Source organism: Polyodon spathula, chromosome 3 (assembly GCF_017654505.1).
Source record: "Polyodon spathula isolate WHYD16114869_AA chromosome 3, ASM1765450v1, whole genome shotgun sequence".
NCBI lineage: Eukaryota > Metazoa > Chordata > Actinopteri > Acipenseriformes > Polyodontidae > Polyodon > Polyodon spathula.
The window spans coordinates 59,043,344-59,065,374 of record NC_054536.1 but is presented as its reverse complement, the minus strand read 5'-3'; the positions used below and the strand labels follow the sequence as shown (position 1 = coordinate 59,065,374).

The 22,031-nt window shown below is 37.3% G+C and overlaps 2 protein-coding genes across 11 annotated transcripts in view; both read right to left on the bottom strand.

Moving 5' to 3' along the window:
* The window catches only part of rims2a (regulating synaptic membrane exocytosis 2a), a 275,234-nt gene extending 260,453 nt beyond the window's left edge, over positions 1-14,781 (bottom strand). For all 10 annotated transcript variants that reach the window (XM_041245600.1, XM_041245603.1, XM_041245602.1 and 7 more), the window contains exon 1: positions 13,863-14,781. In XM_041245600.1, the coding sequence (XP_041101534.1) occupies positions 13,863-14,026 (164 nt within the window). In that variant the 5' untranslated portion in view covers positions 14,027-14,781. The remainder of the gene's footprint in view (positions 1-13,862) is intronic.
* A 5,774-nt stretch (positions 14,782-20,555) lies between these two features.
* Positions 20,556-22,031, bottom strand: part of dcaf13 (ddb1 and cul4 associated factor 13) — a 42,553-nt gene continuing 41,077 nt past the window's right edge. Inside the window, 1 exon segment of the mRNA XM_041242077.1 lies at positions 20,556-20,643. Within this exon segment, the coding sequence (XP_041098011.1) occupies positions 20,556-20,643 (88 nt within the window).

The following is a 22,031-nucleotide window of genomic DNA, read 5'->3' as shown; positions in this document are numbered from 1 at the left end:
TTAACAATATATTTCTAGGGTTAACAAAAATTATATAATGTATGGCCTCCAAAAAAATATATAAATAACATAGTTTTAATTATCCTTATATTTATAAAAAGATATAGCGTCATACTTGGATAAAAAAAGGGAGGCAGTAAAAGCTAAACCGGCCTGTCAGCTTTTCCAGCCCATACTGGATAAAACTGACGACAAGCAAGCTATGAATAGCGAGGCAGCATGAATGCTTTTACTTTTTTAAAACCATCACCTTTTAAATAAACATCAGCGTACCGTACTCTACCTGGAGTAAAATTACTTATAGCAGCTTTTTCTGTGGAAGTACATTTAAGCTGCATTGTGGGCATAGGAGCTAGTCCTGCAGATGAGATGTTAATGTAATATTGTAAGTGACTCTGCATATAATGCACAATTCACAGCCTACCTCTGTAAAGCACTTTGTGATGGTGGTCCACTATGAAAGGTGCTATATAAAAATAAAGATATATATATATATATATATATATATATAAAACAGGGTTGAGGCTGGGCATGAACCAGTGAACTCTGCATTTGTGGTTATGTAGCTTTTAACTTTGTCTCACCGACAGCGTTCAGATCCGTGTGGCAGTGCATCACACAACATTGAGCATTACACTCTTCTTCCATTGGCAATTGGCTGCAGCCAGTATGAGATACAGCACCAAAGTAACAGGACAGAGGCTGGGTACAAACCAAAGACCTGGTACACTGCAAATGGGTGTCTTAACCTCTATGAAAAAAGCTTCGATGGTTAAAGAGCTTTTAATCTCAGCTCCTCAAAAAGGCCCTGTATCACAAATACAGTTAAAAGCTGACAGAATACAATTCAAGTGAAAACTTTCCAACCTTACCAGTGTTAAATGCATAAATATTGTGACGTCTAAGCCACCATCATGAAGCAGTCTTTCCAGTGTACAAAAGGGTACATTTCAAGAAATCATTTGATTTATTTTAGAATATCGCACGATAAAACCTGATGCATTTAGCAAAGCTCGAATGGATCTCTAAAGTGGCACAACCAACTGGACCATATCATATTTCCTACTCAGAGAAAAGTGGGGTCAAATGAGTAATGAAATGAGACATTTCTACTTTACAATTCCAATTAACTCCTAGTAGGAAACGGTAACAGGCTGTAGCAAAGGATTAAAACCACACCAAGCACCTTCCTCTTCCTACAGTAGCTTCCTTTCTAAGATAAATGGGGCAACATAATAAAAAATGTTCCGTGACATGAAAAAAAAATCACAGGAATATGATATTGGCCTTAACAACACTCTGAAATGGTCCAGGAGACACCAAATGAACAAGTGGGTTAAGAAAGGACAAATCCTTAAACACTGAGGGTATATACCTGAACATTTGGAATTGTCCATTTCTCATTAATATCATACTGCATGAATTTATCAATGAACTTCTGTGACATACCAGCATCCTCTTTGTCTCACTTGAGATGGAATGACCCTCAGGTTGTGTGATGTGAACCTTGCATAAGTACCCCCTCAACCTTCTTTTGATATACACAATTCAAGCTATCAAAAGCTTCAAAAGTCTCTCTTTTTGTAAACCAAGCAGAATATACTTGAAGGTTGTGAGATTGCTATTATAACACAAATTGACAGCACTGACTAGGTGCCACACACACTCCTCAGAGACAGCCCTGAATATGGTGCACAAACACACACACACACTCCTCAGAGACAGCCCTGAATATGGTGCACACACACACACACACACACACACACACACACACACACACACACACACACACTCCTCAGAGACAGCCCTGAATATGGTGCACACACACAAACACACACACACACACACACTCCTCAGAAACAGCCCGGCATATGGTACACACACACACACACACACACACCTCAGAGACAGCCCTGAATATGGTGCACACACACACACAAACACACACACACACACACACTCCTCCTCAACATGCTTTGTTGTGAAACGTATACCCGTCGGGTATGGTACACACACACACACACACACACTCCTCAGTGAGGAATCCCTGGCACACACACACACACACACACACACACACACACACACACACAGTCTCTGTCGGGCCATGAGTATGGTGCACACACACACACACACACCTCAGGAGAGACAGCCCCCATATGGTACACACACACACACACACACACACTCCTCAGAGACATCCCTGAATATGGTGCACACACACACACACACACACACACACACACACACACACACTCCTCAGAGATAGCCCTGACTAGGTGCACACACACACTCCTCTAGTTGATTTACCTCTTTAAATAATATAATACAATATAATAAATTCATATTGATCTATTCATGGGCAATGCTAACTGCAGAACTGTGTATTAATTATTCTTATTTTGAGGGGGTGTCCTATTTGTTACATGAAGAGTTTGTATAAATTGCACACACATTACTTGTTAAATATCCGCATTTACATGATTATGGACTGATTTATTTTGTAACGTAGGGTATGGAATGTTAACTGAGGTCCTTGTTATGAAGTTGATTTATTTGACTCCTAAGACACGTCCTTTTATACCTGGGTATTAATGTACGACGATTAATATAGTTACATGTAGACAAGTTCAATCTTAGATACATACCAACTTACAAATTAATTTGCTAAAATCATATCTATGAATGATTGTTTCTTTGTATTGTGCTGTCCCTATTGAATAAGTATACGTACATAAAAATTGCACCAATTAACTGAGGAAATGACTGCAAATCCATATGAATTTTTCCTACATACGTTGCAATAATACGTTGCAAAATTGTATAAATCTATGACAATGGAGTGCAACCACATTGCCATGGACAAATATTATTTTCTGAACCAAACTAAACAGCCACATTTAAAGTGTTTGATACAGAATGGTCTGCTGTATTTATCTTACAACAGTGAGTGCAGTCAATGGTGCAACCTTCTTGCAGATGGGGTGGGGTTGTCTTTGCTGTCAGTTTGACTATATAAATAATGCGTACATGATAAATCAAAAGTATAAGAATGCAAGCCCTGACTGTTTTCTTAACCCCCTTTCACCACCACTGCCACCCTTAACAAACCGTGGTTCTTTACCAGTGGTCATTTTCCAGAAAAACTATACAGTTTAACCAATATTAGTATTGTAAAAAATGTGCAGAATACTTATTTTTCTTTATTTTGGGGACTAACCTTTCTAAAGAATTTGAAAAAATTTTCAAACTGAGAGAGTAATCATTCAACAACAGACAAAAAAAAGGTAATGGACGTGCAGGTTTTAACTTCTGTAGTAACCTTTGTGGGATGTACACAATACTGATCCTTTTCTATTTTGAATACATTAATAGCATGGTACAATGCTGCCTGGAAATTCCTATTAACAACAAGAGCATCCCTATTAACAATGTGAGCAGCCCACAGGTGTGTCATGACAGATGGTAGTGACCTTTGATTGTTCAATAAGGGGAAAAAGAACTGTTGCTAAGTAACCCAGCGAACAAAGCAGACATAACGTTTACCACATTTATAGCTAAATTGCTTAAATAATATTCCTCTCCACTATAGAGTTTATTATTATCTTCTTTTTTACATAAATAGCACCATATACTCCACTATGGAGAATGAAAAGTCAAACTCAGCAGTATTAATGTTTACTCAACAGCTCATCTTTTCACTGGTGTTTTAATGCAAGGAGTTGCAGTAACTGAAAACTCTATTCTAATAAGCAGTCTCTAGACAGGCAGAAAAAAACAGACCTAGACAAATGTGGGCAGACCGCTCCAGGGTGCATGGGACTGAGTCACACATTGAAGGATTAATGAACATTTTTTTATATAGGGTGGAGAAAAAAAAATCTAAGGGGCAGAGTGACACAGTAGGCTTGTTCGCTAGCCTTTCATCATCTCTGGAAACCCAGCTTGACTACATTCGACATAACAGTCAGGCTCTGCTTTAATGGGGCATTTATGCCATGAGTACGGTGCAAATGCAGAGCTGGGAAATCTCTAATGGTGCCTCTATCAGTGTAAGGGTTGTGTTTGGGGTTGAAGCACTTATAGGCCCATAAAAAGCAGACAGAAGTTGCAGGAAATATCAGATTTGTTGTGAAATCTCAAGGATCCTTTGGTCAAGCAGTACATATCTCCAGGCAGGTTTGTTCCAGAAAGACACGTAACTTTATTCCTGATTCCTTCACAGGCTTCTGAATATAGTTGCTTCCACCTAACCATCACACTTCTGCCCTGCTACCTCTCTCACTCAGCTACTACTCTGTGTGCAGCGTGGTTGAAGAGATACTGTAAATTCACTAGAGGGGAGTGGTTTAAATATACAACACTTTATAAGCACAGTTCAGCTCTACATCAGGGGTTCATTACACCGGCATTAGCCCCGTTTCATCAGCACCAAGTTCAAAAGCACCACGAAAACTGAAGCCTATGATATTAAAAAATTCTAACTCTCATTTTTAACAATATGCACCACAGTGTGGCTGTTCTTAAAGCATCTTCACACCATGTCATTGCTTCAGCAGTAGCATATTATCTTTGATAGTACAAAGGTTCCATTTTTTTTGCAAAATAATTAGAAAGTTGGTTTGTGACTTCAACTTGTCTACATAAAAACATAAGAAAGGTTAGAAATGAGAGGAGGCAATTCGGCCCATCTTGCTCATTTGGTTGTTAGTAGCTTATTGATCCTTGAAGGATCCCAGGGAGTCAGCTTCAACAACAATACTGGGGAGTTGGTTCCAGACTCCCACAATTCTCTGGGTAAAAAAAGTGCCTCCTATTTTCTTTTCTGAATGCCCCTTTATCTTATCTCCATTTGTGACCCCTAGTTCTTATTTCTTTTTCCAGGTCGAAAAAGTCCCCTCGGTCGACACTGTCAATACCTTTTAGAATTTTGAATGTTTGAATCAGATCGCCGTGTAGTCTTGCTTGTTCAAGACTGAATAGATTCAATTATTTTAGCCTGTCTGTATATGATATGCCTTTTAAACCAGGAATAATTCTGGCTACTCTTCTTTGCACTCTTTCTAGAGCAGCAATATCCTTTTGGTAGCAAGATGGCCAGAACTGAAGACAATATTCTAGATGAGGTCTTACTAATGCATTGTAAAGTTTTAACATTACTTCCCTTGAGTTAAATTCAACACTTTTCACAATATATCCGAGCATCTTGTTTGCCTTTTTTATAGCTTCCCCACATTTCTGAGTCAACAAACTTCTTTGCATAGATTCGTTTTTCAACCAAAATCTTTTTCATAGATTCCTTCTTCAGTTTCAGTATCTCCCATATGGTATTTATAATGGACATTTTTATTGCCTGTGTGGACTACCTTAAACTTTTCTATATTAAATGTCATTTGCCCTGTGTCTGCCCAGTTCTGAATGCTGTCTAGATCATTTTGAATGACCTTTGCTGCTGCAGCAGTGTTTGCCACCACTTCTATTTTTGTGTTTTTTGCAAATTTAACAAGTTTGCTTACTATACCAGAATCTAAGTCACTAATGTAGATTAGGAAGAGCAGAGGACCTACTACTGATCCCTGTGGTACTCCAGTGGTTACTTTGCTACATTTTGAGGCTTCTCCTCTAATCAGTACTTTCCTAATCCATGTGCATGCATGTCCTTGAATCCCTACTGCATTCAGATTGAGAATTCATCTTTTAGGCGAGACTTTGTCAAAAGCTTTCTGGAAATCTAAATAAACCATGTCATATGCTTTGCAATGATCCATTATCGATGTTGCATCCTCAAAAAAATCAGCTACATTACATGTAACTACCTTAATTGTAGTGCATTGATACAGAGGTATAACAGGACATGTCTTAGGAGTCAAATAAATCATAACAAAGATCCCAATTAACATTCAATGTACTACCCTTACAAAATAAACCAATCCTTAGTCATGTAAATGCAGATTTTTAACAAGTAATGTGTGTATGCAATTTATAAAAATATCTTCATATAACAATTAGGCCTTCCCTTTAAAATAAGAATAATTACTACATATGTCTGTAGTTAGCATTGCCTGTAAACATCTTAAACACCTTATTGAGCATACAACTAGTTGCATTTAAGTACGCTGAAGGGAATAAAGAATAACAGATTAATATATTAAAAAAATACAGAGATAACTTCTCTTCCACTGCTCTTGAACATTGCTGATGGCCTGTTTTTGCCCCCTGCTGTCTTGGCCACTGATGCTGTACATTCACAGTTAATAGGTCTGTCTCCCAGTGTTTTCAGCTGTTAATATAATGATGTTATCAGACTGGTTGTGTTGTGCTGCCCACAGTCCTACTGGAACTCTGTGCTCAGAAACCTCCACTCATCCCTCGTAACATGTATACCTTTTATGCACAATAAAAATGTCACCTGATGTAAAACCCTTTATATTGATTTGCGGGATAAGTTTCACAGCCTTCTTTACTAGACGCTGTGAAAACACAGAATTCAACTCAAATGAAATTAAATCTGTTTTATCTATGTGACAATGAAGGAAAATCTAGTTATACAATACATATCTATAAAAGACAATAATAACCTTAGGGTTAGGGTTAGGCATTAAGTGAATGCCTAATTTCTTCATAATTAGTGGAAAGGAAAAAAGTACCCATGATTTACAGGTGCAGGGAGGTTTTGTTTTCCAACAGCAAGAATTACTCTATAGAAGCACTCATGACAGGTGGATTTTAAAGTCTTTAGAGAATGCAATTGTCAGTAGTATGAAACCCAGGTATATGTTGAGTAGCATTATAATGAATTTAGGCGGTTTCATAACAAGCACCAAACAGGCATGTAAGCTCAGTCCAAGAATTGACTCAAGCCACTCTCTTGGCAGTGGTTAAGGGCCTAGCTATAAGACTAATTATAGCTGGGTTTATTTACTTAAAGGGTTTTCAAACGGGGAGCCAAAGGATCCATTCATTTACATGAACGCTGCTGTTAGGTGCTTGGGTTTATTAGGAATGTAACACTTTTTAGCATGACGTCTATCAGAAATGAATAATGTTGCTTTCCATTGAATCTCTAAAACGATGTACTGTTATACACTGACAGTAGGTGAGTGTCCTCAGGAAGCCTTAGATCCTGGCTGCATCGAGTCAAGAAAATATGGGAACTTGACAAATTTTCTTATACAGTAATCTTACCTCGGAATTTATGAATAAACTGTTTTACCAATCCTGTACTATAATGATCCCCTAAGATCATTATATGTAGCATCTATGGAGTAGTGCATAAGAATAGCACGGTGGATAGTTGCTGGCACACTTATCATTCCCTTATATCATTATCTTAGGGAAAACAGTGATAAAAGGAGGGACATTTTTTATTAAAACAAGTCTACTAATATAGTGTATATCACATTTAATCCATCCTAAGACTCAGTTCCTTACCACAAGAGATACAACATGCTAAATTAAAATAGGTGTGGAAGTAACATTCCCATTGCACATCAAGTTAGTCCAAGTCGCAAGCTCTGGTGTAACTGATTAGCTTGATAGTAAACCTGGAGAGACTCAGACCACAATGCAATGGGAGCCTTATTTCTTACTTATCTTGCGTATGTACAAAGCAGGTTCTGCAGACACCTTTGTACAGCTGCTGGGAAGTGCATGTCTAGCATAAATAGATTTTTGTAGCTTTGTTTTAGCTCCAGCTGACACCAAAACCTCATATTATGTTGCACTCTGCCTTGAGGTTAGAAAAACTGTGAAGTCAGCAATGGGAACTGCTCCTGACTGCACCTGTTAGGAACAGGGCGATGTTGTAGCAAAGCTAGCAACTGCTTTACGTTATACGTGTTCGATGCAACCTGGGATACACAGTAAGGTCAAGCCGTCTGTTTGCACATATGCAGGAGTATGATGATTAATGTTCTTGTATTTTTAGGTTGTATGAGTACTGAGTACATAATAGAATGCTAAAGGTTTTCACATCAAATTGTTATTTCAGCTCCTGTTTCTCTGTCCTTACAGCATGTTAAAATGAACACAAAAAAACCCACTGAATGTACAAAAACAGCCAAGTTAATTAAATAGATCAGCCATATAAATATGCAATATTTATAAAAGGGGCCAAGTTGTAAAAGTTATGTGTGTGTGTCAGTGTGGGCAAGTCAGCCTTAATTTTGTATAACTTGGTCTCTACTTTAGTCATCACATCTGTATTCGTCTGATCCCTTTGTTCTAAACAAAATCATTTTGATCAGATAAATTATACATCAGGCTGTCACACAACTGAAGGAACAGATTTAAAGAGGCCATGTAAAAGATGCTATTTTTGTCACAAAGGTAGATGAATCTCCAATCCAAGCTCATGATAACATAATAAGTGGTTTGCTTTACAATTCATTATACAGTATTTTAAACCAAGATTACATTTGGAGTACCAACATTTATACCGACATTACTTTAAATATCTTGTTGCTGTTTACCAGTGAGTATGATACTCATAGATTGAATGGTTGTGTAATAGTTTTAAATAAAATAACAGCATATGGAAAAATAAACTTTAATTCAAATACAGTGAAACAAAAATCCTAAGCATTTTTTTAAATTGATTATTTATTGAATCTTTTGGGAATCCTAATTACATGTTTCTCTAGGATTGATAAAAGCATTGTTTAGAATCCTGGACAATACTATTGAAATTCCAAATACACTAAACCCTGGAGTTGTCCTCCTTGGAAAATATAGGAACTGTAGGTTCTATTCATAAAGGGTTAGCGTTCAAGTAATTACCCTGCAGTTTACCAATTTATCAGCTGGTTAATGCTTTATGAACCAAGTCCTGTGTATTTGACTAACCATGTAATGGCATAATGTCTATAAACAGGCTTGCATATGGCAAAGTTGGGCTTTTTAATCATTGTACTATATACTACTCTATGGTTACATCCAAAAATGTATTAATAACCTCTACTGGCACTTAATGATTCTCTGTTAAGCAGGGTTTCAATTTGTTGAGACAATTTAAAAACTGTTTACAGTTTACAAATAGGCTACTCTATTTTAACTGACCATATATATCTCCACTGAAATAAACTGATGTTACCCTTCAATTCTCACTTAAATATATTGGCCCTATATGTGTTTTACCTGCTTGCAAATAAGATATTCCGTATTAATGTGGTTTTATTGTTTAAATATTATATATGATCTAATAGATTCAAAGTAGATAGTTATGCCAGATGTGAAATGTCTAAACTACTATTGACCAGGTATTGTAGCTGACCAGGTGACATATTGCAGCCCCACTATTTAACAAAACAGCATGACCAACTCAGAAAACGACGCCCAGCTGAAATGCTTATGTAAACAGAGTTCCTGATTGTGCAAGCAATTGGTTTTACTTTCGATGGATTCCATGGAGTGTCTTCCACTTCTATTAATGTAGCCCACAAGCCCAATGTCTACCAGTCTTGTTACAGGACAGCCGGATCTATTCAGTTAATCTAAATGGCAACCAATCTAAACCTTGTTTAAACTATTAAAATAGCATTGTAGCTAGAATTATTTTTAAGAGGTTTGATTTCCAAAGTCTTGATACATATCTAGATCTGCCTCTGTTTCAAGATAAATGTGGGCACAGCAACAGCACAGAAACAGGCCATTGGGTCGACTGTGAGACCCGTGACATTGGCTAACCTGTTCACCTAACTGATGGCTTGATGTTTTAACTGGCCACAATGGAGGCTTGCCATATGGTCTAAAATGTTTTGTTTATGAATCAGGGTTCCCCCTTCTGGAACTGATCCCAAGAAAAAAAAAAATACAATTATTGAAGATGATGCTCCCCCCCCCCCCCCCACAGAGAGTCTCTCGTATAGATCCCACAGCTTGTGCCCCCCCCCCCCCCCCCAACCACACACACTCATAAACAAACAGTTCAGAATACTGGGGAGAGCAAGTCATCATCTACAAACAATTTTCTTAACAAGTCTTAACCTAACATCACAGTAGCTCTCAGGTAAACCATGCCAATTAAAAACTAAATTTGAGGCCACAGCTCATATTCCTAGGGAGTGCCTCTGAGGATTTTACTACAAAAACAGATAACTGACCCCACTGACATGCCTTACATCTCCACAAGAATTTTTTTTAGAAGTGAACCAGGAGGACATGGAATTGGAATTTGGTACACAGCTCACATATTTTAGGGAAGCATCGTTCCACCAAATACTAAACTTGGCATGTTGGATAATGTTCTGTAGCGATTCCTTAAAGTTTCTGATTCAACATCAAATTGTTAGTTAAGACTACAATTGAACTGACAAACGTGAATGATCCCAAGTACACAGAGCACATTCAATTCCATTGTTTAGAATATTGTGACTTGAAGACAGCACATTGCCATAAGCAATCATAGCTGTAATCAACCGGAAATCATTCATCATTGATCTCACTGTCTGTGGCTACACTGGCACTGACCAAGCAGCAACTTTTTTTTTACAATAAAAAAATTCCTTCCACCTAACATAAGGTGCAATTCTGCATTAGAAATGGATGCTCCTACATCACAAATAAAGCTGCCACAGCTGGTCTACATCCAAAAAGTATATTAATTGTAAAATGAAAAAAATGTTAATGTGTCACCCATATACCCAGATTCTGATGCAAACTAACTTGTGCTCCCTCCAGGACAGAACTTGGCCTTGGCAATCCCTTATATCATTAGGGATTATATCATTGCTATCCCTTTGAGGTGGACAGCTAAGAAAAAACTAATGCTGTCGATTAAGCACCTTTCTTGAGTAGTGAAATGAATCACAAACAAAATAAAAAAGGACTGGAGCAATTAAAATGACCAGGGCTGTCCAATGGAGGGCTCTTGAGCCATATAAGGCAGCATGAGCATCACAATGAAGACTGGAAATTCAATTTTTTTTTTTTTTTTTTGTAGAATCATGCCAAAGTGTACAAACATATATTCTCTGTTTAAATTTGGACAGCTCTGATGTAGACGGATAGTTAATAAGATGAAAGAAGCCAGGTCAGTATGAAAGGAGGCAATAGCAGACATGCAGGTAAGTGATACTGAAAGGTATACCTAGCATTTGGTGAGTACAGAAAGTAACACTCCCAACAGCCACCTGTCTGTTACCTAGTGTTATATAAAAAACAAAAATGTGTACTGAAAGCACTCGGCGATTCCAGGAAACATGAGAGATACCCTTTTTTATTTATGCACCATGTCAATAGAAATATGGGTTGTGAATACTGATACCTGATATGAGCTGTGTGACTTTCAGTGAGATCAACAACATACTTTTTTATTTTTAATAAAGATTCTCTCTTTATGACTCCTGGATTTGTATTAATGACTGGGAAACTGGTCTATTAAATTACATATGCAAATGTGGCTGAAACGTTCTAGATTGGCAGTAATGCTGATTATTCAATGAACAGGTATTGTGTTATATACTGCTGCAATGAGAGGGTCACCATACACTGCCAGCATGTCTCAACCCTGCTGCAGAGAGCCCTCTACAGGCTGAAGGGAAGCTTTGCTCCCATGTCCATATTGCCACTGTCCACAATGATGTCCACAATGTCCAAATTGGGCTCAGACCATGTGGACTCAGAGTAGGTCTTGTACTAGTTGTTAATAAAGTTTGTGTTTTAGTTTTTTTGTTGGTGTAACCCCAATAGCATAAAACTCTAGTTGTATATAGTGTGTTAGTAAGAAATGGGGGGACTGGAATCCTATATCTAAAATATCAGAGATTGTAGAAGCCCCGGTAATACTGGTGATATGTGGGTGATTATACAATTCCAGGCTTCCTTTAAGAAATCTTGAATTCTCATCCAGCTCAGTACGATTTTGACCTCAAATGTTATTGTGTTTTCTCTCTCAATAAAGTTAAAAATGGGACAGTTCCTTGAACGCTATATTTTAAAAGATGCACTTTAAAAAGCAAATGGTGTCACATCTATATACTTATAGAATGGAATATAAGATGCCATTTTATGTTTACATTAAGATAAAACAAAACTCACACATTATAATTGCCACATTAAATAAAAAGTAATTTAACTTACAGTAATGTACCATACATTTTGTTTGTAGCGGCACCCTGCATTTACCTATTTGCTGAAGGCCTGGGATCACATGGAATGTAAGTAGTAGCTGAGCCTCGACTAAAACCCTGAATCTCCATGCTAACAGTATGCATTACAAATGTGTGGTCTACAACGCCTACATAAACACAATCTATTACAGTCTTAATTACATACTGTTTCCTGTGTAAGTTGGAAGCAATGAGTAATAGGACTGTCTAGAAAATATGCAAAAAAAAATTTACCAAGTTATACTTTTTGAGAAACGAATACTGTACAAAGTGTGGTGTGCCAGTAGGTTTATATACCACTCATTCAACAAGGAGACTTAAGAAGCATGCAACAACAATTCCAAATGTAAAGAATTTAGGTAAATGGTCAGTAACTACATATTTTGGTGCACAAAATTGACATATTTACAAAAAAACGTAAACCATGTTAGACCCTTGTCACACAACTAGATAGTATTGTGAATGTAATAACTAGCAGGTATATGTGCTAAAATAAGTGTGCTGTATTGGAAGAACACGTACGCATGCATTGACCATCGTCCACCAGGTTTACATGTATGTTAATCATTTGGCCTTCTATAATGCTAATCGTGCCAAGGGCTTTGCAGATCAAGTAACATTTACCAGCAAACCCAAACCCGTGTGAAACTATCACCAGCTCCTAAAAATATAGATCACTCTTGAAAATATTGCGACTCTTATGGTTCGTATGCACGCCACTGACGTACGCCAGTCTTAAATAGACAAATATTGTAATATAAGGAATATTAATCGGTAAGCTTTAACTTTATAAATCAAATGTCTACCTCACGTGAACAACAATTCAAAAATCAATGTGTTTCAAAACAAGAAACATGGGTCTGAACCCATTTCATGCTACTATAATGCCATCTAGTAGTTAGAGCAATAAACACTAGCAACGAGGAAAAGGGGAACTGAGCTCCGCCTTAAACCAAGCTGGACAGCGCCGTGGTACTGAAATGTTCACAGCACAAGAGATGCAGGGAGAGAGAAAAACGCTATCTGAATACATTGTGATCGCATCTTTAAATCGAAAGAAAAACATGAAATCATTGATATATACATCTTAAATTGTCTCCAGTGCTTAATATACCACAGTACACAGTTCGCTTAGGAATATTTTTAGGATTATAATAAATTACTAAAAGGAGTTGGAGAGCTTAAACGAAGATGGCGGCAGTTGCTAACCCAGCCCAAAACCAATAGAGTAAAGAGTAGGCCACTGGTGTGGCTAGCTGGCAGAAAAATGTCCTACACATTCAGAAATATATCACAGCACATCTCTGCATCATCTGATCACATTATTGGGGAATACCGTAAGGCTGTATGCCATTTGTAGCCTTTGTCCGGATTTTAATCTTTATTTCTTTCAATTACGTTTTGCTTAAACCTTATTATATACATTAAATATATTGGCATAGTACTGTACATGTGTATGCAGCCATATTTAATTTAAGTAGTCACAGGTTCAAATGCTCACTATCTGCCAATATCGGTGTATTATAAAATAATACTGTGTATAAAATTGTGTGTGTGTGTGTGTGTTTTATGTGTGTATATATATATATATATACACATTACAGTTATTTCCATAAATCACCATCCCTCAAGCTACCCTTGCAAAGTGTACAGCTTGCAATAGAACCAGTGTGTGAGGGATACATTCATCACACTGACAAGACCTTCAGCCCCTTTCCCCCGTGCTTCAACATCCGTATATTCTAAATGACTTACTTCAGCATGGATTGCTCCTTTTCTTCTTCTTGTTTCTGTCGGTCCATGACGGCGAGAATGATCTTTCTCTCCTCCTCGGTAAGGTGGCTGAGGTCCGGCACCTCTGGCAGGACAGCAGGGGGAGGAGGTGCAGAGCCGCCCCGGGGCCCAAGTGGAGCAGACATGTTTAGATATAATTGCTAAAAAGATCAACAACCAGCAGCAAACTGACTTAATTGAGGGAAACTATATATAATATAACGAAATCTAAAAGTTATAGATTCCGATTCCTCTGTTACTAGATTGGTAAAAGGAGGAGTGGCGGATTTAAACACTTCGATACTGGTATGGAGAAGACATCTTTAGTATTTTTTAAAAATATATATATAATATAAAAAAGTGAACAAAAAAAAGGCAACGCAACGGGGACTTTGAATAAAAGAAGATATACAATTCTCAATAAAAACTAACCCCCCCAAACTCGCCGTGTCTTTCACAAAAGAAGGAGGCAAGATAAATGATTAAAGCCTCCTTTGGGTCACATCAATACTATACAGGAGAAGACATCTTTTGTAATCATCAGCAACTGGGAGGACAACGGCCAAAAGCCAGCTGGACTGCAAGATTCACACAATGGATCCTCAAAACACCCCGATTCCTGACTCAGAGACTTTAAAAGGGAAGAACAAACGAATAAAAAAACCCTCTGGGTGGCGTAGAAATTGCAATCAGTCCCACCGGCTGCTAGTATTCCACTCATAATTCTGTCTCTCCATCCATTGATGCACATGCAGAAAAATATAAAATCAGCTGTTTGCCTTTTTATTATGAAATCATGTTAAATCCTTTCTAACCCATTGCTGTCATCTTAGGATATTTGCATCTTGCAATAAACGTGTCTTGTCCTTTTTTTCTTCTCCTTGATTCCTTCCTCCTCTCTTCCTTGCTCTCCTCTCTCGATTCCTAATTCTTGGAGATTTCTTAAATGCACAAAAATGGATGCAATAAAAAAAAAAAATCCCAATAGGAAGAGTAGGCGGAGCCAGTGACATACGTAGAACAAAGCTAAACGGGTCCTGAGGTGGGAGCAGATACGAGAAGCAGAGCCCCGTTCATTGACAGGAGGCAGAGTAATCACATCTAAGACACGGACTGGATTTTCGATCCGTACTGGATCAGAGTCAACCACCACCCCCCATAACAACAAAAAAAAAAAAGCATAATTACATTAATTAACTGTCCTGTTTCAGGATTTATAACTTCTGCGTACTTTTTCTAATGTGCTATCTTGTCATATTAACAGAACCAGTAGTTTATGGATATTTATATAACCGTGTACTTTGTGAGTTAAATAGTCATTTGGTTAAGAAAAACGTTGATTACACTATGTAACACAATTTTTGTTCCTGGGTAGTAAGTGTTATTTCTTAATTGCTTATGCCTCAAAAGTACAGAATATGGCTATTACTTCCCACAAACTTTGCTTTTGTCACCAGGACAGTGATATTTCAAAATATCACTATTTCCAATGGGAAAATGGGCAAATGTGTGTCTTTTCGTTCACATAAAGTCAGAAAAAAACAACATATGAATCCAAATTTATACTAAAGTAATACAAAAATTACTACAAAAGATTTAGAAGTGAGTAGTTTTTCGAGATTTATGATTATACTGTATTTATAGTATAAACGTAAATCTCGAAAAACTACTCGCTTCTAAATCTTTTGTAGTCATTTTTCTAACCTGTACCTTACTGAGTGTGTTTGGGACACTCTACAGAGTTTTGAGCAACCCAGCACTCAGCAGGAGCTCAAGGGCGCCCTTATCCAAAATGAGCCCAGTGATTAATGGGATGTACCAGAGTCACTGTGGGACATGGCACTGAACTTTCATGGGCTGACACCTACCCCTTTTTTTCAATACAAATGAATGACAGATGCACCTGTCCTAGGGTAATTTAGCACCAGGCAATACTTGTCGTAAACTATTCCCAGCAATGCTTTTCTAAGCTACAAAGACATTAAGACATATACGTTTCTGACCCTTTTTATACTTTAAGGCTTAGACCTGGTGAATTTTGAGGCCTGTCTGTAATTAAATTATAAAAATGAATTGATGCAAGTGACCTTTTTTATGTATTTCTTTTTGCTACAGTTTTTTTTTATTGATTCCAATGATTGTGATATTAGGTTTAAGCCAATTGAATAAACCCCAAAGTGTGTAATTCCTACCCATGGACCAACAACTGTACATACCACACCCTAGAATAGTGTTCACTCTGCCTTTCCAAACATATATGTAACATGTTATATTATATTTATTATATTAACATAACATCAGCACTATCAGTACTATATAATCAACCTCAAATGGTGCCTGGCACAATCCAATCTTGTCCACTAGTGCCTTGGGCTCCATGCTTCCCTGCAGCCTTCATTACATGTCTGAAAATCAAGATCCCACAAAGATGCTTAAGGCTTTGGTGCTTGGTGTAGAATTTGTGACGTGGTTGACCGGGAAATAATCTGTATGCCATATTCCACAATCATTTACCAAGTCTGCCACTTACATGTTTCATGCTATCTGTACCAAAAGAGGCTTACCACTGACTTGCTGACCCTGAAATGTATAACTAGGCTTGCTACTTTTCAAAAACCCGGTAAAGCTTGTTAAACGTTGAATTCCCTGAAATCGTCAAGTTCGACTGAAATAAATTTGTGTAGGACAAACGTCGGAAAAAAACCCTCGCTAATTTTTATTTTCTTATTAAAAATAATCATTTAGAAATCATCTCTAGTTTATGTAGTTCTTATAGTTACTGTCTGTCCCGTCTCCTTTCCGCTCTGAATGGCTGGGGGTCGCTGTCAATCATCTCAGTGGTCTGTTAGTACTGTAGTTTCACCCTGTTCTGACAGATGTCGTTGACTGAAGCTGCGCAACAATGCTCTCATTCGCTTAAATGACTGTCACTCATCAAGACCTGCACCGACTGTGCACTTTTATTTGCCAGCTACAACTCCTGTCATTCAAAACGCCTGCTTTAAAATTATCAGGTTAAGGTGTAGGTAAGCTTTTGCTATAGGTATATGTATATCGTGACAGTTACTAGTTTGATTTGAAAATGGGGTGCAAGAGGAAAACACTTAATGAATATTGTGCATAATACCATGACCAACGGCTGAAGTCTCCAAGGCAGGATGAAGAGGGTCCATCTGCCTTGCCATCCAGTGACTCTGAGTCCAGCTGTGCTGAAGCAGGAGAGGGGCAGACCTCAGACTCTGAATAATAAGTGCAAAGTTAGTTCTGTTCAACTATCTAATGTTTTGTTCTCTGCATATTATTTTTACTTGTAAATGTATACTATAAATGTCTGTGTAATGGACTTTTATATGTTGCGTTCTCTACGCTTTATTTGACAATTTTTTAATTTCAATAGTTCTGCTGTGAACAAATGCTATTGCAATTAGAATGATAAAGGGGTTTCGCTAAATGAGACATTTCTCAATGGCTGTTTTTTTTAAGCATACAATTTCACCCATTCTCTGCATGAATGGAAAAATAAAGATCAAAAAAACAGTAAATTCTTTCTAAAATAAACGTCGATATTAATCGTGAATTTGGCAAAAAAAAAAAAAAAAAAAAAGATTGAATAGTAGCAAGCCTATGTATAACTGGATATACAGTAGTAGTGCCTTATGTCTCCATTATCTTATTGAGACGCGATTATTTCCTCCAGGTTTCTAATGTTAAACAATAAATAAAATAATTATTATACAGAAAAAAGACACACAATATACAGTGCCTTGCAAAAGTATTCACACCCCTGACCAATTCTCTCATATTACCGAATTACAAACGGTACATTGAAATTTCGTTCTGTTCGATATTTTATTTTTAAACACTGAAACTCAGAATCAATTCTTGTAAGGTGACATTGGTTTTATGTTGGGAAATATTTTTTAAGAAAAATAAAAAACTGAAATAACTTGCTTGCATAAGTATTCAACCCCTGTGCTGTGGAAGCTACCAGTTTGCACCGATGGAAAAAATTGCCCTAACGAGGACACAATTACCTTACCGCTGGCCTCCACCTGTGAACCATTGAAGTTGCTGTCACATTTTCTGGATAAAAACCCCACTGTTGAAGGATCATTGGTAAGGCTGTGAATCTGAAGGAAAATGAAGACCAAAGAGCATTCTACAGAAGTTAGAGATAAAGTAATACAAATGCATAGATTAGGGAAAGGGTACAAAATAATATCCAAGTGTTTGGATATCCCAGTGAGCACAGTTGGATCAATAATCAGGAAGTGGAAGCTGCATCACACCACACAGGTACTGGAGTTTGCCAGAGAGTGACCCAGCTGTGATGTGGGAAAAGGTTTTGAGGTCAGATGAGACCAAGATAGAGCTTTTTGGCCAAAACTCAAAGCGCTATGTGTGGCACAAACCTAACACTGCCTATGCCTCAAGACACACCATCCCCACAGTGAAGTATGGTGGCGGCAGCATCATGTTGTGGGGATGCTTCTCATCAGCAGGGACTGGGCATCTTGTTACAATTGAAGGAAGAATGAATGGAGCAAAATACAGGAAAATACTGCAAGAGAATCTGCTTCAGTCCGCTAAAAAACTGAAGCTCAAGAGGAAATTCACCTTTCAGCAGGACAATGATCCTAAGCACAAAGCCAAAGCAACATTGGAGTGGCTCAAGAAAAAAAAGGTGAATGTCCTACAATGGCCCAGTCAAAGTCTTGATTTCAATCCCATTGAGAATCTGTGGCTACCAAATATTAATGTGTGGGGGTTGAATACTTATGCAAGCAAGATGTTTCAGTTTTTTATTTTTCTTAAAAATATTTCCCAACATAAAACCAACGTCATCTTACAATAATTGATTTTGAGTTTAAGTGTTTTAAAATAAAATATCGAACAGAACGAAATTTCAATGTACCATTTGTAATTCAGTAATATGAGAGAATTGGTCAAGGGTCTGAATACTTTTGCAAGGCACTGTATATATATATATTTAATAGATCCCGCAACTCACACGGTTCCTTGCCCCCTTAATTCAGGACCCAGGACACCAGAAATGGAGTTTAAGCGCTTACGCGCTATTTTTAATACACAAAATAAAACACAAACAAAAATAAACAAAACAAACACCTAGCTCTTTCTTGAGCACTAACTACTACACACAGGAACCTAATTAACTCTCAGGATGGCTAAGCCGTTTGCTTGTCACACAAACACAAATCACCGTACTTTTCTTTTGACTGCTCGGAGACAGAGCACACCTTCTGTCTCCCTCCACTCAGCACTCCAGACCAGTTTAGCTGCCTCTCTTAAATACCCTGCACCTGGGTTTAATTTAACAATAGCTACCAGGTGCAGGGGATAATTAATAATAAAACAATTAACAAAATGTACATACGCACATGTTTTCTGCAGGGAGGATATTAACCCCCTCCCTGCTGCATTACTATATATATATATATATGTGTGTGTGTGTGTGTGTGTCTAAAAAAATCCATAAGCTAACAACTATATACTTACAAAAATAAATGCCATTCCTTAAAAGCTTACTTCTGTGGCTATCACCAATGGTGCAAGGGGGGACAGTTTTGGTTAACAATTTGTCTTCATGCAATTGTGACATAAGATTATTATTTCATGACAAATTATCTGAATAACATGTTTCAAGGCATTTATTTTTATAAGTATATAGTTGTTAGCTTAGGGAATTTTTTAGGAAACATATATATATATATATATATATATATATATATATATATATATATATATATACACACACACACACACACACACACACACACACACACACACACACACACACACAGTAATTTATAAGCATTAAACAGGAACACTATAGTTTATCTTGGAAAAATAGAATTTGCATACTAAATCCATTTCAAATAAATGCACAAGAGACAGTAATAAAATTAGAATGAAATTATCATAATGAAATTCTCTGACTCCTTGTTTGACTTGAGTGGATATAAGCTAAGAACCTCCTGGGCACAGTATTAGAATAGAGACTGGATTTATTCAAAAAGACTCAGCACCGGCTCATTCCGCAAAGAACACACAGCTAGGCTATCCCATTTTAACAGCCAGAGATGAATGGCTGCTGTTCTAAACTCCTTCAGCTGCAGGAAATGGTATTTGCAAAAATCTAAGAAACGTGTCACTTTATAAAATTGCATTATCTAGAGAATGGCTGATTTCACTAGACCATGTTGGGGAAAGAGAGGATACACAGACGCTACACTTGGCAAATGTAAGCATTCTTACTTGAATGTGTATCATTAAATTCATACTGTTACAAGATGTTCTTGCAAATCCACATTTTAGACTGCAGTACATAAATAAGCCACACATGTCCCATTACTCCAAAAGCGTGTATCCAAGCTTCATTGGAAAAAAAGGAATAGGGATTATAAAAATAACACAAATAGACACAGAAAATCGTACTTTGCTTTTTCAATGCCATTTTTGAGGTGTAAAAAACAAAACTTACAATTTCAAGATAGTAAACCTAATTGCATTCTTGTTTATTTTGAGGGTGTAATATGACAAAATGATGTCCTTAATGTACACCAGTGTATTGCCCAAACAGTTTGATGCCTTTACAAAAAGACTAGAATAAAAGTAAAACAGTCAAGAATAACTTGATCCAAGCCGTTCTCCTAATTATTTCACAACAGCCACAATGTGTTTCCTGTTCTCTGACGCAAATGGAACAGATCCTGGCTTGCTGTGCTTACGACAACTCATTTCCCTGGAAAAAAAAAAAAAACAATTCTAGTTAAGAATTAAAATGTACGCTGGCTCATTAAGTACAGTGAAAAAAACTGAAATGTGTTAATGTCGAGATCACAAGATAAATTCTCTCAGGACACACGGTCATGTGCTTGTCAATTAAAATATTTAAAGTTGCACTATTACAGTAATCTAGGTTGTTCGTTTTTGCCTATTAAAATGTTTCTAATCTTTTAAATCTTTTTTGTATAATACAATACATATTGTCACTTGTATAAACATGCAGTGCCCCAAAAATACATTACGTTTTGTAGTAAAACTGGGTGCCTACATTCATCCAAAGTACTTTGGCATTCCAGTTTGTTTAAGGTCCTTAAATTCAGTTTGACAAACCACCTTCCCTTGATGGAGCCCTGTTCTTCCACTAACTACAGTTAACACAGTCAGGTATATTCTTGCAGCTGTAGGAGGTTATGGGTGTCATTAGCTTAGTCATGCATTTTTCAAAGTAATCCATATGTGGTCCAATTTTCTTTAAATTCTTAAAGCCAAGTCTTGTGTCTGCTGCCAATGGTAATACATTTGCTAAATCCTAATCATATGAGTAAAAGGAGCTTGTTCAGCCATTTTTTCCTATTTGCAGTGGAAATGAAATGAGTATTGTGCTGCACCTTACATATTGCCTTTTGCTAAGGAAGTGTCCCAGCTTTAAATTAAAATGTGTTTGGGGATTTTGGCTTGTACTATTTACGTGGTATGGGGGTCAAAAGGTGCCACTGTACTTTCAGCACCAAACAGCAACGTTACTGTAAAGCCCTTGTTACACGAGTCAATTTACTAGCAACTTTTATCGCCTTCACTCAAATCCCGTGAGGATTGCCCCATGTAACAGCCCTGACAACGTACTGTCAACAATCTGGAAACTGCCTGGCAACGCGATTGCTTAAGTGGACAGCAATCCTACTACAGGCAACAGGTTCCAGGCAATATCCAATCAGAGCACTGGTGTGTGTCACTTGATTATGTCTGCTACAGTGAAAACAATAGTTAAAATGGACACGAAAACCGTGAAATTACCGTGAAAGGCCTTTTTATAGAGATAGATAGATAGATAGATAGATAGATAGATAGATAGATAGATAGATAGATAGATAGATAGATAGATAGATGGCGGCGTCTGCCAATAAATAAATAAAACAGATCATATTACTGTATATTGTTCTTGTTCTGAACTCTGTAACTGGTTGTATCATCGCTTTGAAGCTCATTCAGTAAACTGTGAAAGCAGCCTTCTTCCTGTTGCTGTAAGAGCCACTTCTTAACCCAAATGCTCTTTTGCTGGCGTTTGTGTTTTTCTTCCTCTTCTAACAAATTTATTAATAGAACTGCACTTATGGCTCGGGCTGG